Raw genomic sequence first — 27,863 nt, 5'->3', positions numbered from 1 at the left:
CTAGATAACTTGGAGAAGATCTGCATGGAGGAGTGGGCCAAGATAACTCCACAGACCTGTGCCGGCCTGATCAGGTCTTATAAAAGACGATTATTAGCTGTAATTGCAAACAAGGGTTATTCCACAAAATATTAAACATAGGGGTTGTATAATAATTGACCCACACTTGTATGTTTAAAATTTACTAAAATTCAACTGAGCAACATAACTTTTTGGTTTGTAAGATTTATGCTTCTGTTCATAAAACCTACTCTCGTTTGCAGTTTGAAGGCTCTAACTTATTTGCATCTTATCAAACCAGCTAAATCTGCAGGGGGTTGAATACTACTTGTAGGCACTGTACATCATGTTCATTGTTATGTAATGTTTGTTGATATACAGGAGTCAGAAGTAACCGGGTGAGGCCAGTAGAAGGATTACATATTCTCTCAGAGGTGGAGTTTATTAACTTTTTAAGGCATAAAGTTCATTACAGAGATACAGAGTGTAGAAGTCAGCCGGCTGTATCCACCACACCTTATGGTAAGCACAACTCCTACTAATATCTATATGGTAAGCACAACTCCTACTAATATCTATACAATTATAGTAAATGTTTCAAAAATACGACAACTGTCATAAATACAAAAGTTTATGTTACATTTTTATACATTTTAAATGAAAGGACATCTTAAAGTTAATGTATAATGCTGTAGCAGAACTATGGAGGGGGCAATGTTTGAGATCCCTTGCAGGGTAAAGGGGGGGGGGGCTATGTAAATAGTTTTAATAAGTTTGTTGTTTTTATGTTATTTTTGCAACAAATTCATTATGGCTTTTGAACCATTTTCACACACATCTTTTCAGTCCGCATCATTTTTTAGGTTTGCTTGATAATGTAATTTTTTTAAATGTTTTTCATCTATTGTACTCAATTAGCTTAGAGTACAAAATATGGCTATATTTTTTTTTGGCCGCAGTTGAAGACTAATATGCGACAACGTTAGAGCTTACTGAAAGGATAGTGCAACATTTTACTCAAACAAAGCAAGAGCATAAACATTTATCAAACTTCATGTGCTATTTTGATGACATTCCACTTCATCATGACCCTCAACCACCAAGGAGGCGAAATGGCAATAGCTTCTTTGATACCCAAGACCACTTTTGCGGTGAGTAATAACACTTCCAATACCCTAGACCTTCACTTCTCTAGATCTCCAGTGAAGCTTACATCAAATTTTTTACCCAGCCACTATAAAAGCAGAAGTCAACTGTAGACCGTCTAGAACCTTAGACCACCTTCTCACTCTATGGGCCCGTGCACAATTGTATTTTTAGTCTGAGTGCAATCTGACAAAACATTGGATCACACTCGGACCAATGTTATTCTATGAGGCCGTGCACATGTCCAATTTTTTCATTGGACACAGCCGGTCCAAGAAAAAAACTGCTGCATGCTAGAGTTTGATCTGATATTTGGATTGCTCTCATCTATTCAAGTCAATGAGTCCATGGAAAACATTAGACTGCACTCGGATGACATCTGAGTGCAGTCCAATTTCTATGGACTAACAGAGTGGAGAAGATGCAGACATTTTTTTTCTCTATGTTCTTCTCATCTGAGAGAACCGGATCTCATTATGATCACACTCTGAAAGAATAGGGTCAATCATTCTAATCACAGAGTTTGATCAAATGAGAGAAAATACGCTTGCCCATGACTGTATTATTCATTACTTACATGGCAAAATCAGTCACTGTATTTTTTTTTTTCTTTACTTTCAATTCCCCAAAAATAAGCTTCATGTTAAGGTTAGAAAGAACAACCTTTTCCTTTATAGGCAGATTGTGCCTCCTGCTTGGCGAGTTTGATTTTCCCTAAGTAAAATATTATCCTTTATCATTCACTATAATTTGGTGTAAGCTGAATTAATTGAATATTTAACATCCAATCAACCTATTTAGGAGCACATCAAGTTATTATGAATAGTGTTGAGCCACCCCCGTAGTGTTCGGGTTCGGTTCGGTTCGTCGAACACCGGGATGTTCGAGGAACTGTTCGTCGAACTGTTCGTCGAACACCTTAGAACACCGTCGAACACCGTTAAAACCAATGGCAGGCAAACAAAAACACATAGAAACACATAGAAAACACCTGCAAAGGTGTCCAAAAGCTGACAAACTGCTCAGAAGACACTCTCTTTAAAAAAGCCGGCCGGCAAATTCAGCAGCGGCATACACCGGTACCCGACAATTTAGACAAGAAGGAATAGAGCATCACACATAGATTAGATAGATAGAAACATGTCAGTCACACATATAAGAAGCACAGTGACAGTGTTGGTTACTGCACTTGTCATTTAGTGTAAAGGATTTATTAAAAAAAATATTAGTGTTTTCATGCACCGTCTCTTTAAAAAAGCCGGCCGGCAATTCAGCAGCGGTACCCGACAATTTAGAACAGAAAGATAGAGCATCACACATAGATTAGATAGATAGAAACATGTCAGTCACATATATATGAAGTACAGTGATAGTGTTGGTTACTGTACTTGTCATTTAGTATTAAAATAAAGGATTTATTATTAAAAAAATTGGCGTGGGGTTCCCCTTAATTTTAGGCTCTAGCGGAGGTTAAGCAGACGGCTGGGGCAGATGTTTGAAGCCTGGGAAGGGGGTAATACCCACGGAGCTTCCCAGGCTACTAATATCAGCCTCCAGCTGAATACATAGCCTTTACTAGCTATTAAATTGGGGGACCCCCCAAAAAAAATGACGTGGGGTCCCCCCTAATTTAATAGCTAGCAAAGGCTAGGCAGACAGCTGGGGGCTGATATTAATAGCCCAGGAAGGGAGCCATGAATATTGGCCCCCTCCCAGGCTAGAAACACCAGCCGTCAGCCGCCCCAGAAATGGCGCATTCATAGGATGCGCCAATTCTGGCACTTAGCCTCGCTCTTCCACGCTGCCCTGGTGCGGTGGCAGGGGGTAATAGGGTTGGGGTTGATGTCAGCTTATAATGCCAGCTGACATCAAGCCCAGGTTAGTAATGGAGAGGCGTCTATAAGACACCCCCATTACTAACCCCATAGTCAAAGTTAAAAAAAACACAAACACCCAGAATAAAGTCCTTTAATTGAAATAAAGACACAATCCTTTATTGTTCTAAATTAAACCATACTTACCATCACGCCCATTCCAGCTGAAGACAACGATCTCCTGCAATAAAAGAAAAATAATAAAGCAACCTCATCCTTACCTTTCCATGGTTCCCACGGCAGCTTCAGCTCTGCTACATCGAGATGACAGGCTGGACCGCAGCAGAACGCTGCCATCCAGCCTGTCATCCCGCAGACACTGAGAAGCGCAGGCTTGCTTGCGCTGCTCAGCGTCTCTCTGTGACGACATCCAGATGAGCCGAGTTCATGTCCAATGAACTCGGCTCACCTCATGCACGTCACTGACAGCGTGGGAAAATTCTCACGCTGAAGCGCTGATTGCAGGAGAATTTTCCCACGCTGTCAGTGACGTGCAGGAGGTGAGCTGAGTTCATTGGACATGAGCTCACCTCATGCACATCACTGACAGCGTGGGAGTATTCTCCTGCACTCAGCACTTCAGCGTGAGAATTTTCCCACGCTGTCAGTGACGTGCATGAGGTGAGCCGAGTTCATTGGACATGACCTCGGCTCATCTGGATGCCGTCACAGCGAGACAGTGAGGAGCGCAAGCTTGCCTGCGCTTCTCAGTGTCTGCGGGATGACAGACTGGATGGCAGCGTTCTGCTGCGGTCCAGCCAGTCATCTCGATGTAGCAGAGCTGAAGCTGTCGTGGGAACCATGGAAAGGTAAGGATGAGGTTGGTTTATTATTTTTCTTTTATTGCAGGAGATCGTTGGCTTCAGCTGGAATGGGTGTGATGGTAAGTATGGTTTAATTTAGAACAATAAAGAATTGTCTCTTTATTTCAATTAAAGGACTTTATTCTGGGTGTTGTGTTTTTTTTAAATACTTTACTAGAAATTCATGGCGGTCATGTCTAATACTGGCGTGACCCCATGAATTTTGGGCTTGGGGCCAGCTGATAATACCAAGCTGGCCCTAACCCCTTTATTACCCAGTGAGCCACCGCACCAGGGCCCTGGATGAGTTGGGTACAGCGCCAGAAGATGGCGCTTCTATGAACGCGCCATTTTCCGGGGTGGCTGCGGACTGCAATTTGTAGCGGGGGGGGGCCCAGAAAGCTTGGGCCTCCCTGCGCTGCAGATTCCAGCCCCCAGCTGCCTAGTTGTACCTGGCTGGACACAAATATAGTGCGAAGCCCCACTTCAATTTTTTTTAATTATGTCATGAAATTCATGAAATAATTAAGAAAAAAAGGGCTTCCCTATATTGTTGTGTCCGGCCAGGTACAAATAGGCAGCTGGTGGATGGGGGCAGCCCGTTCCTGCCTGCTGTACCTGGCTGGACACAAATATAGTGCGAAGCCACACTTCAATTTTTTTAAATTATTTCAGGAAATTCATGAAATAATTTAAAAAAAATTGACGTGGGGCTTCGCACTATATTTGTGTCCAGCCAGGTACAGCAGGCAGGAACGGGCTGCCCCCATCCACCAGCTGCCTATTTGTACCTGGCCGGACACAACAATATAGGGAAGCCCTTTTTTCTTAATTATTTCATGAAATAATTTAAAAAAAATTGACGTGGGGCTTCGCACTATATTTGTGTCCAGTCAGGTACAGCAGGCAGGAACGGGCTGCCCCCAACCACCAGCTGCCTATTTGTACCTGGCCGGACACAACAATATAGGGAAGCCCTTTTTTCTTAATTATTTCATGAAATAATTTAAAAAAAATTGACGTGGGGCTTCGCACTATATTTGTGTCCAGTCAGGTACAGCAGGCAGGAACGGGCTGCCCCCAACCACCAGCTGCCTATTTGTACCTGGCCGGACACAACAATATAGGGAAGCCCTTTTTTTCTTAATTATTTCATGAAATAATTTAAAGAAAATTGACGTGGGGCTTCGCCCTGTTTTTGTGTCCAGCCAGGTACAACTAGGCAGCTGGGGGCTGGAATCCGCAGCGCAGGGAGGCCCAAGCTTTCTGGGCCACCCCCGCTGCAAATTGCAGTCCGCAGCCACCCCGGAAAATGGCGCGTTCATAGAAGCGCCATCTTCTGGCGCTGTACCCAACTCATCCAGGGCCCTGATGCGGTGGCTCACTGGGTAATAAAGGGGTTAGGGCCAGCTTGGCATTATCAGCTGGCCCTAAGCCCGAAATTCATGGGGTCACGCCAATATTAGACATGACCACCATGAATTTCTAGTAAAGTATTTAAAAAAAACACAACACCCAGAAAAAAGTCCTTTAATTGAAATAAACACACAATTCTTTATTGTTCTAAATTAAACCATACTTACCATCACGCCCATTCCAGCTGAAGCCAACGATCTCCTGAAATAAAAGAAAAATAATAAAGCAACATCATCCTTACCTTTCCATGGTTCCCATGACAGCTTCAGCTCTGCTACATCGAGATGACAGGCTGGACCGCAGCAGAACCCTGCCATCCAGCCTGTCATGCCGCAGACACTGAGAAGAGCAGGCTTGCTTGCGCTCCACAGTGTCTCTCTGTGAGGGCATCCAGATGAGCCGAGTTAATGTCCAATGAACTCGGCTCACCTCATGCACGTCACTGACAGCGTGGGAAAATTCTCCTGCACTCACCGCTTCAGCGTGGGAGAATTCTCACACTGAAGCGCTGAGTGCAGGAGAATTGTCCCACGCTGTCAGTGACGTGCAGGAGGTGAGCTGAGTTCATTGGACATGAGCTCACCTTATGCACGTCACTGACAGCGTGGGAAAATTCTCCTGCACTCAGCGCTTCAGCGGGAGAATTCTCACGCTGAAGCGCTGAGTGCAGGAGAATTCTCCCACGCTGTCAGTGACGTGCAGGAGGTGAGCTGAGTTCATTGGACATGAGCTCACCTTATGCACGTCACTGACAGCGTGGGAGAATTCTCCTGCACTCACCGCTTCAGCGTGAGAATTTTCCCACGCTGTCAGTGACGTGCATGAGGTGAGCCGAGTTCATTGGACATGAACTCGGCTCATCTGGATGTCGTCACAGAGAGACGCTGAGCAGCGCAAGTAAGCCTGCGCTTCTCAGTGTCTGCGGGATGAGAGGCTGGATGGCAGCGTTCTGCTGCGGTCCAGCCTGTCATCTCGATGTAGCAGAGCTGAAGCTGTCGTGGGAACCATGGAAAGGTAAGGATGAGGTTGCTTTATTATTTTTCTTTTATTGCAGGAGATCGTTGGCTTCAGCTGGAATGGGCGTGACGGTAAGTATGGTTTAATTTAGAACAATAAAGGATTGTGTCTTTATTTCAATTAAAGGACTTTATTCTGGGTGTTTGTGTTTTTTTTAACTTTGACTATGGGGTTAGTAATGGGGGTGTCTTATAGACGCCTCTCCATTACTAACCTGGGCTTGATGTCAGCTGGCATTATAAGCTGACATCAACCCCAACCCTATTACCCCCTGCCACCGCACCAGGGCAGCGTGGAAGAGCGAGGCTAAGTGCCAGAATTGGCGCATCCTATGGATGCGCCATTTCTGGGGCGGCTGACGGCTGGTGTTTCTAGCCTGGGAGGGGGCCAATATTCATGGCTCCCTTCCTGGGCTACTAATATCAGCCCCCAGCTGTCTGCCTAGCCTTTGCTAGCTATTAAATTAGGGGGGACCCCACGTCATTTTTTTGGGGGGGGTCCTCCATTTTAATAGCTAGTAAAGGCTAGGTATTCAGCTGGGGGCTGATATTAGTAGCCTGGGAAGCTCCGTGGGTATTACCCCCTTCCCAGGCTTCAAACATCTGCCCCAGCCGTCTGCTTAACCTCCGCTAGAGCCTAAAATTAAGGGGAACCCCACGCCATTTTTTTTAATAATAAATCCTTTATTTTAATACTAAATGACAAGTACAGTAACCAACACTATCACTGTACTTCATATATATGTGACTGACATGTTTCTATCTATCTAATCTATGTGTGAAGCTCTATTCTGTCTGTTATAAATTGTCGGGTACAGATGCTGAATTGCCGGCCGGCTTTTTTAAAGAGACGGTGCATGAAAACACTATTATTTTTTTTGATAAATCCTTTACACTAAATGACAAGTACAGTAAGCAGCACTGTCACTGTACTTCGTATATATGTGGCTGACATGTTTATATCTATCTAATCTATGTGTGATGCTCTATTCTTTCGGTTCTAAATTGTCGGGTACCGGTGTATGCCGCTGCTGAATTGCCGGCTTTTCATGTTTCACTGTTGACACTGTTCCCATCGATTTGGGCAATCACTGTAATGCCACAACCACCATGGCTGTGGCATTACAGTGAGTGGCAGACAATCCCTGCATGATTGGTGCTCTAAATAGCGCCAGACATGCAGGACACGCTTTTGGTGCACAAACAGTTATCGAACATAACCTCGAACAGCCGAATTTTTTGCAAATCGTTCGGGTTCGTCGAACAACTCGAACACCGCCCAAAACAGCTCGAATTTGAGATTGGCGAACAGTTCTAGTCGAACACCGCTCATCTCTAATTATGAATAGGAAAATTAATCAATTAATCAGCTCAGAAACCCTATGCATCTGCAAACTTGGTAGAAAAACTCTCTGCTATATCCATGAGACATATACTCCAATTGTAAAGAAATTCCACAAATGACATCTAGCAGGAGGGAAGTGGACTTTTAACTATAGGTTCTTTCATTGGGTATGCAACCCTTGTTCCAGGAATACGAAGACTGTGATTCGAGGGACAGGATATTATTCTTTCCAGCAACCTTTTCAGGTTCTTGGGAGCAATGACAGAGGCTCATTGTCCTGAAAGCCAAGGGTGGACATACAGCCAGTATAGCAGGTGTAACTGCACAGGGGCCCCGAAGCCAGCAGCAGCATCAACAGTAAGAGAGGAAGTGGCCCATACCGGAGTCATTTGCAGACAGATGGGGGCCGGGCTGCTCTGCAAAAGACTCCAGATGCGGCCTCCATCCTCTCCTCTGTGTTGATGGGGCCTCCATCCTCTCCTCTGTGTTGATGGGGCCTCCATCCTCTCCTCTGTGTTGATGGGGCCTCCATCCTCTCCTCTGTGTTGATGGGGCCTCCATCCTCTCCTCTTTGTTGATGGGGCCTCCATTCTTTCCTCTTTGTTGATGGGGCCTCCATCCTTTCCTCTGTGTTGATGGGGCCTCCATCCTTTCCTCTGTGTTGATGGGGCCTCCATCCTCTCCTCTGTGTTGATGATGCCTCCATCCTCTCCTCTGTGTTGATGATGCCTCCATCCTCTCCTCTGTGTTGATGGGGCCTCCATCCTCTCCTCTGTGTTGATGGGGCCTCCATCCTTTCCTCTGTGTTGATGGGGCCTCCATCCTTTCCTCTGTGTTGATGGGGCCTCCATCCTCTCCTCTGTGTTGATGATGCCTCCATCCTCTCCTCTGTGTTGATGGGGCCTCCATTCTCTCCTCTGTGTTGATGGGGCCTCCATCCTCTCCTCTGTGTTGATGATGCCTCCATCCTCTCCTCTGTGTTGATGGGGCCTCCATCCTCTCCTCTGTGTTGATGGGGCCTCCATCCTCTCCTCTTTGTTGATGGGGCCTCCATCCTCTCCTCTGTGTTGATGATGCCTCTATCCTCTCCTCTGTGTTGATGATGCCTCCATCCTCTCCTCTGTGTTGATGATGCCTCCATCCTCTCCTCTGTGTTGATGGGGCCTCCATCCTCTCCTCTGTGTTGATGGGGCCTCCATCCTTTCCTCTGTGTTGATGGGGCCTCCATCCTTTCCTCTGTGTTGATGGGGCCTCCATCCTCTCCTCTATGTTGATGATGCCTCCATCCTCTCCTCTGTGTTGATGGGGCCTCCATCCTCTCCTCTGTGTTGATGGGGCCTCCATCCTCTCCTCTGTGTTGATGATGCCTCCATCCTCTCCTCTGTGTTGATGGGGCCTCCATCCTCTCCTCTGTGTTGATGGGGCCTCCATCCTCTCCTCTTTGTTGATGGGGCCTCCATCCTCTCCTCTGTGTTGATGATGCCTCCATCCTCTCCTCTGTGTTGATGGGGCCTCCATCCTCTCCTCTGTGTTGATGCTACCTCTGGATCTATGAGGTAGGAAAAATAGTATCACAGGGAAGAAGCTGCTCACGCTAAGCCTGACAGTCATATTGTATGATTTCATCTCTTCTTCTTCTGCATGGCCTACAGTGAAGAGGGAGGAGAGTCTTCTGTGTGCTTTGGATAGAAGCAGTCACAATCCTCACAGCTCGATCCACGGGAGAGGAGTGAGAGAGGTGGTTTCTTCCCTCATGTGTATCCTCATGAAAGGGGTGTGAAGGCTTCTATCCATGGCACACAGGACACCCTCCTCACCTCACCACTGCAGGGCGTGCAGAAGGAGCAGAGAGGGAATTGTGATAGAGGAAGAGACAATTGTGTTTAGTGGCTCAGATTGGACATTACCCACAGCCCCTGTAAGTAGTCAGGAGAGGCCCCTTATGCAGTAACAGGCACAGCACACAGTGGGGTCTCATCCTGTCAGCAATCACAGACTCCACTTTATGAGCACATCTATGCTGGGCTGTCAGGGATGAAGGACAAGTGTCTTCTGTGCCCTGGAGTAGGAGACTGCAAAAGATGACCATGGACAAATCTGATCAGAAAAGCCAGTCACGTCCGCACATTGCAGAGGTTCTGTGTGTATAGCAAGGAGCACACTGGAGGACGGCTAATGACATGCACTAGCCTGTTCTATAAGGCTACATTCTCACGATGAGGTTTTGGTGCATTTTTGATGCTGCAGAATTTCTGCACCTATTTAAATGAAAAAAAAAAAGTAGCACAGCAAAAGCAATAAAAGGAACTTTAAAAAAAAATCCCAAAATAATTCAATTAGCTGCTATGATTCTATTATTTAAATTAGGTTACTTCTGTTTTTTCATTGCGTTTTTTTAACATGTTTTTTTTTACGTTTTTGGTGTGGCATGCTATAAATAAAACTGCTTGGTTTTTGATACTTTCTGTTTTTTTGCTTTGACAAAACTTTATTGTAATACTTAGGCGCGGATCACATGCATTTCTTATGCTACGGAAACACACTAAAAGCGCATGTGTGTTTTTGTTGCAGATATTCTACATCTAATGTAACTCTATGGGGAAAATCAACACAGAAAACTAAGCTCACCCGCAAGAGAAATCGTCATCTTGTGAATTTTAAAAACGCACTGCAAATCAGTTTACACGGTGTTAAAAATAAACACAGTGGGCATTAGATTTCTATAAAGCCCCTCCACTTTGTTTGAACTGTAAGACACAGCATTTTTGAAGCAGCAAAAATATGCAGAGTCAAAAATGTGGGAACGTAGCTTAAAACAGACCAGACTAGTACATGCTATGGCTATATAGAAAAATGTCATTTTTGTCTATATATTGAAAATTTTGCAATACTATAGTATAGTGCAGTTAAACATGGCATTTGGACAGAGCAGGAGACAGGTAACATGTGCAAGACCATCAAAGAAACTTGTTTCCAGGTCATTAGCATTACAACATATATTCAACGTATGTATTTGTATCATTTACCTTCTAGCTCCTGCAATCACTCACATCTATCGCTCTTTTACTTACTCTGTGCACTCGAACCATATCAGCCCCTCTCTCCTCTCCTATGTACAGTTCTTATGCTCTTTTCACAATCTTAATCTGCACTGATCCATTCATTCCCACCATACAACACAAGAGATGCCCTCTCAAATCACTTAACCATGTGCTCACTCTCTCTATTCTTCTACTCGTAGTCACAGGAGATATCTCGCCCAAACCATGCCCATTTAGTAATAGTAAGTTTAACCTCTCCCCTGCTACACTCAGAAACCCCACAAATTTCAGTAAAGTTCCTTGCATGGCTTCTGTCTTTATTAACTGTACCTCTGGAACACACAGTCAGTGTGTAACAAAATCTCCTACATCCATGACTTCTTCCTTTCAAATTCCATTAACCTTCTGGCTCTTACTGAAACCTGGATCCCGCTGTCAGACACCATCCCTGCTGCTGCTTTCTCATATGGTGGCCTTCATTTTTCACATACCTCTAAACCTGACAACAGACAAGGTGGAGGTGTTGGTGTGCTCCTTTCAACAAAATATACCTTTCAGTTTTTCCCCCAAGTACCGTCACTAATCTTTCCTTCTTTTGAGGTTAACGCTGTCAGACTTTACTGGCCATTAATACCTGCGAGTGGCGGTTGTGTATCGCTTTCTGGGCCCCTCCCTTCAGTTCCCGAATCACTTTGCCACCTGGCTCCCAGAGTTCCTATCCTGTGACATCCCCACCCTCATCATGGGGGACTTTAACATATCCATTGTTGATCCCCTCTTCCCATCTGCTACTCGCCTTTTATCTCTAACTTCCTCTTCATTTCACAGCCTAATAACTCTCCTACCCATAAAGATGGGAATATGGTGGACATGGTCTTTTCCCGACTCTGCTCAGTGTATGACTTTACTAAATCCTCTTTCCCACTCTCTGACATCAACCTTCTTTCTTTCTCTTTCAAGACCTGTCACTTCGCTCAGGACACTCCCACTTGCCACACTTCTAGACATATATGTGCCATTAACACCCAGAAACATATGAAATTACAGTCATCATTGGCCCCAAACTTCTGATATCGTGACTCTACACTGAAATATAATGACACATTGCAAAGTGCCCGGGAAGAAATTGCACCTCCTGCATATAGAACAACTCGGCACAGTCGGCGGTAACCCTGGCACACGCTGCAAACACGTTATTCTCCAGTGGTGCTCCAGGTGTGCCAAACGTCTGTGGAGAAAATCCAATCTGGACAAAGATTTCAGTAATTTTAAGTTCATGTTTAATACGTACAACTCTTCACTTTACTTCTCTAAACAAACATATTTCAACACCCTTATCACACACTATCCAACAATCCTAAATGAGTCTGACACTTTTCATTCTCTTCTCAATCCAAAAGTACAGGCCACCCCCACCATCGACCTCAGCGCTGATGATCTGGTCAATTATTTCAATGAAAAAATGACCATATCCGACAGGAAATTTTCTCTCAATATTCTAACATTATGCATTTTCCTCTCTTCTGCACTGCATCTACCTCCCTTTCTGTCTTTGATTGGATCACCGAAGAAGTAAACAAGCTCCTTGCATTTTAACTCCCTACTACCTTCTCCAGCGACCCTATTTCCTCACATTTCCTCCAGTCCCTTTCCCCAGCTGTCAACTCTCAAATAACTAAACTATTTAATCTCTCTCTCATCTAGCTTCTTTACCTCCTCATTAAAACACTCCAGCATACACCCATTAGTTAAAAAAACATCCCTCGACCAGAATTGTGCTGTCAAATACAGACCTGTCTATAATCTTCCCTTCATCTTTAAACTTTGGGAATGCTTGGTCCATTCCCATCTAACCGCTATCTCTCAGATAACTCTCCTCTCGACCCTTTGGAATATGATTTCTGCTCTTTACATTCTATTGAAACTGCCCTCACTAAAGTCTCTAATGACCTTCTAACAACCAAATCTAATGGTCACTACTCCCTGCTGATTCTCCTTTATCTCTCCGCAGCATTTGACACTGTGGTCACCAGCTCCTCCTCCCTTTGCTCTACTCTAACTGCCTCAGGGATACTTCTCTCTCCTGGTTCTCCTCCTATCTCTCTGCCATTCCTTTACAGTATCTTTTGCTAGATCCTCTATTTCTCCTTTTCCCCTTACTGTCGAGGTTCCTTAGGGCTCAGTTCTAGGCCCCCTCCTTTTTTCCTGATACACTGTTCCTATTGGACAAACCATCAGTAGATTTGATTTTTCAGTACCATGTCTATGCTGAGGACTCCCAATTATACACATTGTCTCCTGACATCACTCCTGCATTACTACACAATTCCAGTCACTGTCTTTCCTCTGTCTCTAACATTATGTCTTCACTGTATCTAAAACTGATTTTGTCAGAAACTGAACTCCTTGTGTTTCCTCGCTCCACTAACCTACCTATGCCCAATATTGCCATTTCCATGGGTGGTTCTACCATTTCTCCCCAGCAACATGCCTGATGTTTTGGTGTCATATTTGATTCAGATCTTTACTTCACTCCACACATCCGATCGATGACTCGCTAATGTCACCTACAAAAACATTTCTAGAATTCATCCTTTTCTTACCTTTGACTCTGGAAAAACTCTTAGTGTAGCTCTTAATCATTCTTGTCTGAACTATTGCAACTCATTACTAACAGGTCTCCTTTTGCTATTGTCTCCCCTCTCCAATCTGTCCAGATTGCAGCAGCCAGGATCATATTGTCACAAGTGTTTCAGAAGTGCCATCACCCTGCAGTTGGTTGCAGGAGATCTCTACATTTGACATTACAAGCATCTTCTTAGAGGCTGTCTCTAGGATCCAGTGGCTACCTCCCTCTGGCTAATTAATACTCTGGCATGGGTGCATAAATACCTGCTGTGTTTAAGAGGGAGGTGCCGTCGATATTTATTACTACTAGTGAAGGCTTTAGCAAGATCAGTACTTCGACCTCTCTGGAGCTTGAGGACGTGTGCGCATTTGTCTGAAGTCATCTAAAGCTAAGCTAAGAAATTTCCCCCTGTTTGTTCAACCTTTTTGTCTATAGTGATTAGTGGAGATTGAGTATGGCTCATCTCCTCCCTTCCCTAGCCTTAGCCATACGCCAGGGAAAGACAGTGCAAGGCACGCATGTGGCGATTGTTGTAGAGCCAATACAGGGACGTTAGGGGAGACAGGGTGACGCTAGGTCAACCTAGGAGATCTCCACTCCCCCATTTACCTAAAGTCTGGACTCATTTTCCCTGTTCCCTTTGTGTTGAACTTTCCCACACCTTGTGTGACATTATCGCTGGCCGAGTACATTTTGAAAAAAAAAAAACCTGACACTTTGGTCTTTTTTTTTTCTGTGTGTTTTTGGGCATGGACCTTTTTTTCCCTTTCTCCCTTGGTATGGGTTCAGTTGCAGAGCTCGCAGAGCAGTTCCACCATCTGTCTCTGGAGGTGAATGACCTCCGCTGTGAGGTTCAGCAGCAGCAGCAGCGGTTTCAGGTCGCCAATGTGGGTGTCTTTGCAGGTAGGCCTCTCCAGCCTGAACCAGCCTTGCCCTCCTGGGCAGGCTTTCAGGAGGTAGGGACAATTTTTGATATTTAAGGAGGCATGCAAATCGTATTTTAAACTTCGTCCTTACTCCTCCGGAAATGAGGAGCATCGGGTTGGTATTGTGATCTCTCTATTGCAGGGAGATCCTCAGTCATGGGCGTTTTCCTCACCGCAGGACTCGGTTTGTCACCAGTCTGTGGATGATGATCATCTATGATGACCCTGACCGAGTCGCCTTGGCAGAGTATAGGCTACTTCGCCTTCAGCGGGGAATCGGTCAGAGGAGAAGTACAGTTCGGAATTCCGCAGATGGGCAACAGATTCCAAATGGAATGACTCAGCCCTTTGAAGTTAATTTTGTGAGGGGCTTACTGAAAGGTTGAAAGAAGCCTAGGCAGCATATGAAACCTTTCAGTCCTTGGAGGCTGCCATGTCAATGGCCATACTTCTTGATAGACACCTTCGGAATAGACGGTGAGGACACCTTCTCTTCTTCTTGTCCGGGTTGTGTACCTCTGCCGGGGAAATGGTCTGGGGTTAAGCCAGTACTGGGAGAGGTAGGGGAACCCATGCTGTCAGGTGGTGTCTCTACATCATACATCTCCCCGGAGATTTGCAGGAAAAAGGCGTATTTTTTTTTGTGGGAAAAAGGGCCATTTTGTTAGGACCTGTCCTGAAATTCCTAAACAAAAGGAGTCTCGATTAACTCTTTGTAGTCTGAAGTTGGATAAACAAGGGATGCATTTGTTACCAACATGCAGTTCCCACTTTGTCCTGTTGGCAGGGATGGTGCTAGAATCGAGAACATTTCTGTGTTTGTTGACAGTGGAGCCAGAGTCAGCATGATTGATGCTGAGTTTGTGAAAACTCATGATCTTGCTTGCTGTGCTTTAGTTGAACCTATTCCCATCTTTGCCATTGACTCGGCGCCAAAAGAATTTACTCAGATTGTACATAATATAAAACTGAGAGTGGGGTGAGTTCATTGTGAAATAATTTCTTGCTATGTCCTGGACAATCTTCCCACACTGATTGCTTTGGGTATTCCTTGGCTTGTTAAACATAATCCTTTGATGGAATGGCGAGTTGGGGAGATTATTGAATGGGGAGATTACTACCATGAGAACTGCTTAGATATTTACTGTCTCTATGGAAATATTACCTGATTTTCTGTCTGGTTTTACGGACGTTTTTTCTGAAAGGGGTGGTTTCAGGATTTGACTCCTCATCATGCTTATGACTGTCCTATAAACCTGACCCACGGAGATAAACTATCGAAATCCAGACTGTATAAACTTTCTGGCCCTAAGAGACAAGCCATGAAGGATTTCATCAGGGGAAAGTCTGGAGAAGGGACGTATCAGACCCTCATTTTCACCCGTGGCAGCAGGGTTCTTCTTTGTGAAGAAAAAAGATGGCGGTCTATGTTCCTGTTTATATTTCCAGGAATTAAATCAAATTACCATCTGTTATCCATACCCTCTTCATCTGATTCCTGATTTGTTCAGCCAGGTTGTAGGAGCTAAGGTATTCTCTAAGTTGGATTTAAGGGGAGCCTACAACCTGGTTAGAATCAGAGAAGGGGACGAATGGAAAGCAGCATTCAATACCCTGGAAGGACATTTCGAGAGTCTGGTTATGCCTTTTGGTTTGACCAATGCACCTGCGGTATTCCAACATTTCATATATGATATTTTCCATCATTTGGTGGGGAGGTTTGTGGTGGTCTATCTGGACGATATTTTGGTTTACTCACCTGATTTTGAGACTCATCGGGGGCATGTTAAGCAGGTGCTCCAGATATTAACGGTATTAAATAAAACTTTACGCTAAACTGAAAAAATGTGTTCAGGAGGTGCAGTTTTTGGGGTACTTTTTGTCATCTTCGGGTTTTCGGATAGATCTGGGGAATATCCGTACAGTCCTTGATTGGGAACATCCAGAAAACCTGAAGGTACTACAACGTTTTCTGGGCTTTACTAATTTTTTACCAGAAATTCATCCAAAATTACTCTGTTATTGTGAAACCCCTTACTTACATGACTAAGAAGGGGTTTTATTTTTCCAAATAGTCGGCTGCATCCCTCCAGGCTTTTTCTTCCTTAAAGAATCATTTTGCCACTGCACCTATACTCATTCAACCTGATGTTTCCCAACCCTTTATTGTGGATGTTGATGTGTCAGATATTGGGGGTTGGGGCTGTGTTGTCTCAGGGTTCATCCTCTGGTAAATGGCGTCCATGTGCCTTCTTTTCTAAAAAAATTGTCTTCAGCTGAGAGAAATTATGACGTGGGAAATAGGGAACTTTTGGCAATCAAATTGGTGTTCAAGGAATAGCGACATTGGTTGGAGGGGCTGTCCATCCTATTACTGTTATTACTGACCATAAGAACCTGTCATATCTCCAGTCAGCTAAACGTCTCAACCCTAGGCAAACCAGATGGTCCCTGTTGTTTACTAGGTTCAATTTTGGTGTCACTTTTCGTCCAGGATTCAAAAATGTCAAGGCTGATGCTTTGTTCTGGAGCTTCCCTGGTGGTAGTGACCATCAGATCCCTACCCTGATATTACCAAAAAGGGGTAGTCATTTCGACATTGCATCCTGAACCAGAGGGTGAGGTGATGGAGTCTCAGGGGGACGCCCCTACTTCCTGCCTTTCAGGAAGGTTATTTGTACCATCAAATATGCGCTAGAAAGTAATTAAGTAACATAACTCTGTGTTTGCTGGGCACCCAGGTGGTAAGGCAACCGCGGATCTCCTCTCTCATCATTTTTGGTGGCCGGGGTTGCATCGGAATGTGATTGAACACATAGCTGCTCGTAGCATTTGCGCGCATACTAAGGTTTTGTATACCCGTCCATCTGGTTCTCTTCTTCCGCTACACACTTGTCCATGGATTTTATTACTGACCTAACCATTTCTGCAGGCAAAATGGGGGTTTGGTGGTAGTAGATAGGTTCAGTAAAATGGTTCACTTCGTCGCATTGCCTGCACTTCCAAACGCCAAGACACTTGTTCAGGTGTTCATAAATGAGATCGTGAAGCTTCATGGGGCTCCCTCCGATGTGGTGTCAGATTTTGGGGCTCAGTTTGTTTCCAAGTTCTGGAAGGCTTTCTGTTCTTGATTGGGGGTGTAGCTGTCCTTTTCCTCTGCCTTCCACCCTCAGTCGAATTGACAGACTGTGTCAATCAGAATTTGGAGACCTACCTCAGGTGTTTCGTCTCTGAAAATCAGGAGGATTTTGCAACGCTCTCTGCAGAGAATTAAAGAGGAGACATTGCAGCCAGAATATGATTAGATGGATCAAGAAGCCGTAGCAGGCAATTACACACAGCCGAGCCTCATCTCATCCCAACATGCTTTGGGGGACAAAGAGGGAGAGGAGGAGGAGGAGGAAGACCAGGAGCTGGCATCATGCGCTGTAGACGGTAGTACCTGTTCAACTGTCATACCGTCGGTTCAGCGTGGGTGGCCTGAGGACAGGAGGGAGGAGGAGGAGGAGGAGAGCATGGTCAGTCGTCACCTTGGTGAGGACATGGAAGTCTTGCCCATTTCCAGTCTGGCACGCATGGCTGACTTTATGCTATGCTGCCTTACCAGTGACTCTCGCGTTGTCAAAATGTTGGGTGGCAGTCATTACTGGTTGGTGACCATTTTAGTCCCCTGCTACAAGGAGAACTTTCACTCTCTTATTCCTGAGGTGGAGAGGTATATAAAAATGGGGCAGTAGCAGAAGGCCCTTGCTGCAGAACTGTTAAAAAAATTCCAATCTGAACACGCGAGCGGCAGAGGACACAGTTTGTTGCCTCCAATCCAGCAGAGGCAGGGGAACACTGTCAATGTTCTGGGACAGTTTTCTGAGACCCACCCAGTTTACAGGCCGTGAGGTGCGGGGTACTCTCACAAGGAGTGGAAAGTTTCAAAAGATGGTGAGGAAGTACCTTGCCGACCGTGCCAGCATCCTCCGTGATTCCTCTGTGCCTTTTAATTTTTGGGTATCCAAGCTGGATACTTGGAATGAATTTGCTCTGCACGCCTTGGAGGTCCAGGCCTGCCCTGCCGCTAGCGTGTTATCGGAGCGTGTTTTTAGTGCCGCTGGGGGAATTATAACAGATAAGCGCACTCGCCTGTCAACTGACAATGCTGACAAGCTGACCCTTATCAAATTGAACAAGGGCTGGATTGGGCCAGACTTCTCATCACCACCAAATGACAGCAGAGAAACATAAAGTCAAATCCACTGTGTTATTTCAGGTGTATTCCCATGCACCGCTTCACACCAACACAGGGGTATACGCTTCTTCATTTTGACTGTATTTTTCTCTTCTCCTTATCCTCAGCCTCCACCACCACTATACCACCAGAGTGACCTTGGTCCATGTTACCAGCATTGCAAGTTCCTCTGTCCTAAATTTTGGCAGCTTTTGCTTGGAAGGCATAGGCAAAGACTATGGGAGACCCACTCCCCAATAATGGGAATAATGTTTTTAAGATGCTGTACTGCATGGCTCTTGTTTGCCAGCATTGCAAGTTCCTCTGTCCTAATTTTTGGCAGGTTTTGCTTGGAAGGCCTAGGCAAAGACTATTGGAGACCCACTCCCCAATAATGGGAATAATGTTTTTAAGATGCTGTACTGCGTGGCTCTTCCAAGTGACATTTAAATCATCTTGTTAAGCTACTGCAACCTCCACGTCTCTTCGAAAGAGCATTAAAACTGTCTTGTTAAGCTACTGCAACCTCCACGTCTCTTCCAAGGGGCATTAAAACCGTCTTGTTAAGCTACTGCAACCTCCACATCTCTTCCACTGGGCAGTAAAACCATCTTGTTAAGCTACTGCATCCTCCACGTCTCTTCGAAGGGGCATTAAAACCGTCTTGTTAAGCTACTGCAACTTTCACGTCTCTTCCAAGGGGCATTAAAACCGTCTTGTTAAGCTTCTGCAACCTCCACCACTTTTCCCAGGGGCATTGATAATGTCTTTTTATTCCACTGTGACCTCCACGTCTCTTCCAATGGGCATTAAAACCGTCTTGTTAAGCTACTGCAACCTCCACGTCTCTTCCAAGGGGCATTAAAACCATTTTGTTAAGCTATTGCAACCTCCACCACTTTTCCCAGCGGCATTGATAATGTCTTTTTATTCCACTGCGACCTCCACGTCTCTTCCAAAGGGCAATAAAACCGTCTTGTTAAGCTACTGCATCCTCCACGTCTCTTCCAAGGGGCATTAAGACCATCTTGTTAAGCTACTACGACCTCCACCACTTTTCCCAGCGGCATTGATATGGTCTTTTTATTCCACTGCGACTTTCACGTCTCTTCCAAGGGGCATTAAAACCATTTTGTGAAGCTACTGCAACCTCCACGTCTCTTCCAAGAGGCATTAAAACCGTCTTGTTAAGATACTGCGATTTCCACCACTTTTCCAAGGGGCATTGATATTGTCTTTTTATTCCACTGCGACCTCCACGTCTCTTCCAATGAGCATTAAAACCATCTTTTTAAGCTACTGCAACCTCCACGTCTCTTCCAAGGGGCATTAAAACGGTCTTGTTAAGCTGCTGAAACCTTCACGTCTCTTCCAAGGGGCATTAAAACCATCTTGTTAAGTTAGTGCGACGTCCACCACTTTTCCCAGGGGCCTCAATTTTGTCTTTTTATTCCACTGTGACCTCCACCATACTTCCCAGGGGCATTAAAACCGTCTTGTTAAGCTACTACGACCTCCACCACTTTTCCCAGGGGCATTGATATGTCTTTTTTTTCCACTGCAACCTCCGTGTCTCTTCCAAAGGGCATTAAAACCATCTTGTTAAGCTACTGCAACCTCCATGTCTCTTCCAAGGGGCATTAAGAACGTCTTGTTAAGCTACTACGACCTCCACCACTATTCCCAGGGGCATTGATATTGTCTTTTTATTCCACTGCGACCTCTACGTCTCTTCCAACGGGCATTAAAACCGTCTTGTTAAGCTACTGCAACCTCCACGTCTCTTCCAAGGGGCATTAAAACAGGTCTTATTAAGCTACTGCAACCTCCATGTCTCTTCCAAGGGGCATTAAAACCGTCTTGTTAAGCTACTGCAACCTCCACGTCTCTTCCAAGGGGCATTAAAACCATCTTGTTAAGATACTGCGATTTCCACCACTTTTTCAAGGGACATTGATATTGTCTTTTTATTCCACTGTGACCTCCACGTCTCTTCCAAGGGGCATTAAAACCGTCTTTTTAAGCTACTGCAACCTCTACGTCTCTTCCAAGGGGCATTAAAACCGTCTTGTTAAGCTGCTGAAACCTCCACGTCTCTTCCAAGGGGCATTAAAACCGTCTTGTTAAGTTACTGCGACCTCCACCACTTTTCCCAAGGGCATCAATTTTGTCATTTTATTCCACTGCGACCTCCACATCTCTTCCAAGGGGAATTAAAACCGTCTTGTAAAGCTACTGCGACCTCCACCACTTTTCCAAGGGGCATTGATATTGTCTTTTTTTTCCACTGCGACCTCCACCATTCTTCCAATGGGCATTGCATTTCCTTCTACTTTTAGTCAGCTTTTGCTTTTCAATGCATAGGCGAACACTAAGGGAGACCCACTCCCGAATAATGGGTAGAAGGTTTTTAGTATGCTGTAATCCATGTCTGTTTCAAGGGGCATTGCAGTTCCTCATAGTTTTTGGAAAGCCTTCCATTCACTGCTTAGGCCAACAGAGCACAGGAGACCCAGTTGCTATAAATGGAAAAAACCTCCAGGTCACTTCCAAGGGGCATTGGAGTGCCTCGAAATTTTTGTTAGGCATTGCAGTCACTGCATTCCCTATAACTGTGTAGCTGAACCACTCCTTTAAGTACAGAAACATATCCTTCAAGACATGTGTGGTTGACTGGCCTGATATTGATGTGAATGGTCACTGTTCCTCCTGCTCTTTCTCCTTTGCCACCACCTCATCCATCATTCATCACCTAAAGCTTTGTTTTAACGGGAGTCATAGAACTGGTATAGTAGCAGGAAAACATCCAGCACACCTCGGAGGAGCCAGGATATGCCCCAAAATGCTGACCACCTCAGGCTTAGCCGCTACTACATACATGTGCTTGCATTCCAAGAAAGCAAAGCAGACGCTAACTTCTATCATTATCATCATGCTCCTCACCCTGGCACTCTCAACTCCCCTGATGGAGAAGCCAGTGCCCACCGGAGGAGTCTGGTTCGCTGTTGGGCTCGTCCAATGCTGCCCTAAAGCAGGCCAGGCTGAGAAAAGTGTGGGGGAAGTTTCAAGGAGAAATAGGGGTGGCTGGGGACCGTTTATGGACACCCCGCTGCCCCCAAGCAGCTGGGGACCGTGTCTGGACAACCGGCCGCGGGGCAGCTGGGGACCGAGTATGGACACCCAGACTCCCCCTGGCGGCTGGGGACCAAGCGTGGACACCCGGCTGCCGGGCGGCTGGGGACTGAGTATGGATACCTCGCTGCCGAAGCAGCCATAAGGTAGTGGCCAGATTCGGCCTCCTCCAAACTATAAGGCCTCATTTCAAGTGCAAGCTAGCAGTATGGAATTTCAGCCTGGGGATGGGTGGGTGGGAGGTTGCACACTTATGCTTGCATTCCCCAAAAAAAAGCAGATGCTAACTTCTATCATCATCATCATGCTCCTCACCTTGGCACTCTCAACTCCCCTGATGGATAAGCCAGGGCCCACCGGAGGAGTCTGGTTCTCTGGTGGGCTCGTCCAATGCTACCTTAAAGTAGGCCAGGCTAAGAAAAGTGTGGGGGAATTTTCAAGGAGAAATAGGGGTGGCTGGGAACCGAGTATGAACACCCAGCTGCCCCCTGGCGGCTGGGGACCGAGCGTGGACACCCGGCTGCCGGGTGGCTGGGGACTGAGTATGGATACCTCACTGCCAAAGCAGCCATAAGGTAGTGGCCAACTTTGGCCTCCTCCAAACTAAAAGGCCCCATTACAAGTGCAAGCTAGCAGTATGGTATTGCAGCCTGGGGGTGGGTGGGTGGCAGGTTGCACACTTACGCTTGCATTCCAAGAAAACAATGCAGATGCTAACTTCTATCATCATCATCATGCTCCTCACCTTGGCACTCTCAACTCCCCTGATGGAGAAGCCAGGGCCCACCGGAGGAGTCTGGTTCTCTGGTGGACTCGTCCAATGCTGCCCTAAAGCAGGCCAGGCTAAGAAAAGTGTGGGGGAAGTTTCAACGAGAAATAGGGGCGGATGGGGACCGTTTATGGTCACCCGGCCGCCCCCAGGTGACTGGGGACCGAGTATGCACACCTGGCCGCCCCCTGGTGGCTGAGGACCGAGCGTAGACACCCGTCTGCCGGGCGGCTGGAGATTGAGTATGGATACCTCGCTGCCGAAGCAGCTATGAAGTAGTGGCCAGCTTTGGCCTCCTCCAAACTAAAAGGCCCCATTTCAAGTGCAAGCAAGATAGCAGTATGGTATTGTAGCTTGGGGGTGGTTGGCAGGCTGCATACTTGCGCTTGCATTGCATGGAATGGGGGAGGTACAATTGATCACTGCTCTAGGACAAGGACTTGTACTGGGATAGTTACAAGTCTGCATCTTCTGATGCGGAAAGGATCACTTCTGATGGGCACACTTTTAGGCAGTGACCTGGGTCCCAACCCCATTTATAAGGCAAGAAATCCCACTTATTAAACCTGACAGGGCACACCTGTGAAGTGAAAACCTTTTCCGGTGACTACCTCTTGAAGCTCATCAAGAGAATGCCAAGAGTGTTCAAAGCAGTCATCAAAGCAAAAGGTGGCTACTTTGAAGAACCTAGAATATAAGACATATTTTCAGTTGTTTCACACTTTTTTGTTAAGTATATAATTCCACATGTCTTAATTCATAGTTTTGATGCCTTCAGTGTGAATGTACAATTTTCATAGTCGTGAATGTACAGAAAAATCTTTAAATGAGAAGGTGTGTCCAAACTTTTGGTCTGTACTGTACATTACCGTTCAAAAGTTTGGGGTCACCCAGACAATTTTTTGTTTTCCATGAAAACTCATACTTTTATTTATCAAATGAGTTGCAAAATGAATCGAAAATATAGTCCAGACATTGACAAGGTTAGAAATAATTATTTTTATTTGAAAGAATAATTTTCTCCTTCGAACTTTGCTTTCGTCAAAGAATGCTCCCTTTGCAGCAATTACAGCATTGCAGATCTTTGACATTCTAGCTGTTAATTTGCTGAGGTAATCTTGAGAAATTTCACCCCATGCTTCCTGAAGCCCCTCCACCAAGTTGTATTGGCTTGTTGGGCACTTTTTGAATACCAAACGGTCAAGCTGCTTCCACAACAGCTCAATGGGGTTGAGATCTGGTGACTGCGCTGGCCACTCCATTACAGATAGAATACCAGCTGCCTGCTTCTTCCCTAAATAGTTCATGCATAATTTGGAGGTGTGCTTTGGGTCATTGTCCTGTTGTAGGATGAAATTGGCTCCAATCAAGCGCTGTCCACAGGGTATGGCATTGCAAAATGGAGAGATAGCCTTCCTTATTCAAAATCCCATTTACCTTGTACAAATCTCCCACTTTACCAGCACCAAAGCAACCCCAGACCATCACATTACCTCCACCATGCTTGACAGATGGTGTCAGGCACTCTTCTAGCATCTTTTCAGTTGCTCTGCGTCTCACAAATGTTCTTCTGTGTGATCCAAACACCTCAAACTTTGATTTGTCTGTCCATAAAACTTTTTTTCCAATTTTCCTCTGTCCAATGTCTGTGTTCTTTTGCCCATATTAATCTTTTCCTTTTATTAGCCAGTCTCAGATATGTTTTTTTGTTTGCCACTTTGCCCTGAAGGCCAGCATCCCGTATACGCCTCTTCACTGTGGTCGTTGACACTGCTGTTTTGTGTGTACTTTTTAATGAAGCTGCCAGTTGAGGAGCTGTGAGGCATCTATTTCTCAAACTAGAGACTCTAATGTACTTGTCTTGTTGCTCAGTTGTGCCGCGGGGCCTCCCACTTCTCTTTCTACTCTGGTTAGAGCCTGTTTGTTCTCTCTTCTGAAGGAAGTAGTACACACCATTATAGGAAATCTTCAGTTTCTTTGCAATCTCTCGCATGGAATAGCCTTCATTTCTAAGAACAAGAATAGACTGTCAAGTTTCACATGAAAGTTCTCTTTTTCTGGCCATTTTGAGAGTTTCAGAAGAACAAACAAATGTAAAGCCCCAGATTCTCAACTAGCTCAAAGGAAGGTCAATTTTATAGCTTCTCAAATCAGCCAAACAGTTTTCAGCTGGGCTAACATACTTGTGCAAGGGTTTTCTAGAGTTTTCTAAACATCCATTAGCCTTCTTACACAGCTAGCAAACACAAAGTACCATTAAAACACTGGAGTGGTGGTTGTTAGAAATGGGCCTCTATACACCTATGTAGATATTGCAAAAAAACAAGACGTTTGGAGCTAGAATAGTCATTTTCCACATTAACAATGAATAGCGTGCATTTCTGATTCATTTAATGTTAGCTTCATTGAAAAAAAATGTGCTTTTCTTTCAAAAATAATGAAATTTCAAAATGACCTCAAACTTTTGAACGGTAGTGTGTATAATTTGGTAATACTAATCTGTTAAAAAAAGAAAAAAATGTCGCCAGAAAATGCTGTAAAGAGAAAATAAACAAAACCCCAAAATTTTGGGGGTCACACAACAGATCACAAATAAAATGCAATAAAAAGCAATCAAACCATCTTGTTCAATCAATAAAAGTATCAATAAAAAGTCATTTTGTCACGCAAAAACAAGCTCGTACACAGCTACATTAGCAGAAAAAAAAATATTTTACAAATTTCCCATTTTTTTCATCAATTAAATGGAACCTGACATCATGATTTAACATTAAAAGCAGCACTTTATCAGCCTCCTATTAGCTTCTATAATGATGCCAGTATTATCCCTAAATAATATACGTATGTGTTTCAAAACAATGTCGTCCCTGGTCTCCTCCACGCAGCACACTGCTGTAGGCGTACTAACACTGCACAGTAGCATTGATTGACAGCAGTACTGGAACTAGTTTGCTGACTTTAGGGAGAGACGATTAAACATCATCTTAAAACACATATATTTAGCGTTTTCGGCAGAGGCGGACAAATATTAGATGTTCATCTGCCCATGGGCCAAGTAATGTAGGGAGGCTCTAGGGGGTAGGGTGGCCCATTTGCATTACAGGTTGCTCAAATATTTATGTCTTTCTATATCAACTAAGGAATGTGCTCCTCAAACCATGTGGGGGGAATCACAGCCATGGACCAGACCTCAATCACAGGACAATAAAACATTCACATTCCTTATCTATGAACTGGTCCAATCTTTACGGCCACAACTGCAATTATCCTTCTCCCATTGCAATAGTTCTGCTTTACGTCATTTGTCTCATCTATTGCATTATTTCTGCATCTTGTTGTGCATAAATATGTGACTCTTCAGATTTTGTGTTATAGTATGCCTGATGAAGAGACCCTAGCAGTCTTGAAAGCTTGCAATTTGTTACCATCTTTTTAGTTAGCCATTAAAAGGTATCAACCATTGAGGACTCTCAAATCTAAATATTTTTCTATCTAATGGCTAATACGGTACAAAGAAATATATTTTTCCTGTATTTGCATATGGAAAGTTTCTTAACTATATTTAAAGGGACATTATCTCTTTGCTCAGACATGGTTAAAATCTTAAACACATCACTAAAATATGGATGAGGGCCAGGATAGCAATCCTCGATCATCAATGTCAGATCAGAGGGGTACAACTTCCAGTCTGCTGCCCACCAGCTGCTTTCAGCTGTAATGGCAACAAGAGGTAAACATTGTGCAAAGCCTAACAGCACAGCTATGTTCACTCTGTAATACCTGTTCCCAGTTACTGTAGCTCACCCCCATTTATTTCAATAGGAGCTGAGCTGCCGAATGGCGACTGCTCATTGTACTTGTACAGAGCTGTGATATTCTGGGTCCATTCACTGTTTAATTATGGCCATCATTAAAATTAAAAACAAATGATTGCTTGGTGTAGCTATATTAATAGGGATAGGTCATCAATATCTTAAGTCCGGAAAACCCTTTAAATTAAAAACCATTTTTTTGCAAGGGTATACATGAAACTTTATAAAGTTTATCTGCTTATACACTTTCGAAAACTGCTTTGTGAGCTAATGGACAACAAAAAAGATATTTCTCCCAACCTCACTATTAACATACTTTACTTAGCCACTGCCAGATCCCTTCTTTGTCCTGATCTCTACAGATAGGGAAGAGTTTGGAAATTCCAATACACAATAGATTTATGCTAAGCTCACTAAGTGAGGTGGATGCTCGAAGCCCAAGGTCCAATTGGCACATGGGCAATGGGCGTCAGTGCAGCAGGCAGATGAATCATGCAGGAAACAGGTAGCAGAAGAATTGGAAGCTGCAGGCAGACAGGAGACATCCTGGAGACTGTAAACAGGCAGCAGAGGTACAGGAAACCACAGAAAAACAGCATAGACAAACTAAAAGCTTTACTACCAAGACACAGGTGTGGGTTTTAGTAGACCTTACCTGAGCCTACATAGATGATCACATGGGAGCACGCCTGGCTACTTGTAAAGCCGACGTGGAACACAAGACAGTTTGGTGGAGAGGGGTGAAGAGAGCAGAGCGCAGACCACACAGGTGTGTATCAATTTGGCAACATTTTAAAAGTCTTAGCTCATAACTCTGGTCTAAATCGTAATTGGATTGCAAACCACAGCCACTTTCAATTCAGCTTTCAACAGTTCCGAGTTGTTTTCTATGCCATCAAATGGTGATAAAATCTCCAAGTTTTTCATTTAGACCACACTGATAAATGAGGCTCATTGACTCTACTTTATCTTTCTTCTTGAGCTGTCTTTTTCTTCTAGAGGGACACATTCTTAGGATGATCAATAGTCATTACTTGTGATTGTTGGTTTCTTTGCTCATATTTGTCTCACATTTTAGGTTTGACATAGAAGACTTTGACAATGGAGCTCATCTCAATCCTTATATCACTTGCTGTCATCCTGTTTTTGGCCAAAATGTTTAAGAATCATAAAAAGTATGCCAACTTTCCTCCTGGACCTAAATCATTACCGCTTATTGGAAACATGAAATTGATCAACACAAGGAAACCTCAGAAGTCATTCATGGAGGTAAACAATGCACAAACATAGCTTGTATAGCACAGTCTTGTTGCCTGTCTGTCTCTGTTATTTTCTTCTGATGTAAGATACATTTGACAGTCTCTAACTTGGATTTTTTTAAGCTGGCTTCCTTTATTTTACAGTCTGCTGCTTCAGGAATGCAGAATTCCCAAAACACACTAGATAGTCTCCTAGCCATACATTGCTTTACTTCCTTCTTTAGTCCTTATTTATAGTCTGGTGGTCTGCAGTGCTATTGTTTGGCAGCAGAGAACATTGCAGATGTATACAGAATACATAGAACTATATTCAGTCAGTGTATATGTAATGACCAATACAATGTATAGAAAGGGGGCAAGTGTGTCCCTTTACAAATGCTCGGATTTTTGGTATGCTTGAGATGTTGTACCCTGTCCTATGTGATGTTTATCGAAACATATAAAGTGTGATTTGGGCAAAGTCGCCTTCATTCTTC

At 44.5% G+C, this 27,863-nt stretch overlaps 1 protein-coding gene across 3 annotated transcripts in view; it reads left to right on the top strand.

Annotated features, from left to right (window-relative positions):
* Nucleotides 1–367: 367 nt before the first annotated feature.
* Nucleotides 368–27,863, top strand: part of LOC141258820 (cytochrome P450 2K6-like) — a 66,522-nt gene continuing 39,026 nt past the window's right edge. The window contains exons 1-2 of one of the 3 annotated variants that reach the window (XM_073673977.1): nucleotides 368–522; nucleotides 27,207–27,397. In XM_073673977.1, the coding sequence (XP_073530078.1) occupies nucleotides 27,230–27,397 (168 nt within the window). In that variant the 5' untranslated portion in view covers nucleotides 368–522; nucleotides 27,207–27,229. Of the gene's footprint in view, nucleotides 553–27,206; nucleotides 27,398–27,863 lie in introns of all 3 variants that reach the window. The other 2 variants (XM_073673979.1, XM_073673980.1) reach the window with 2 other exon arrangements.

Source organism: Phyllobates terribilis, unplaced genomic scaffold, assembly GCF_046119375.1.
Source record: "Phyllobates terribilis strain yellow unplaced genomic scaffold, ASM4611937v1 Scaffold_3__8_contigs__length_932513732, whole genome shotgun sequence".
Classification (NCBI taxonomy): Eukaryota; Metazoa; Chordata; class Amphibia; order Anura; family Dendrobatidae; genus Phyllobates; species Phyllobates terribilis.
The sequence above is the reverse complement of the archived record's forward strand: the minus strand, read 5'-3'. Positions and strand labels throughout refer to the sequence as shown.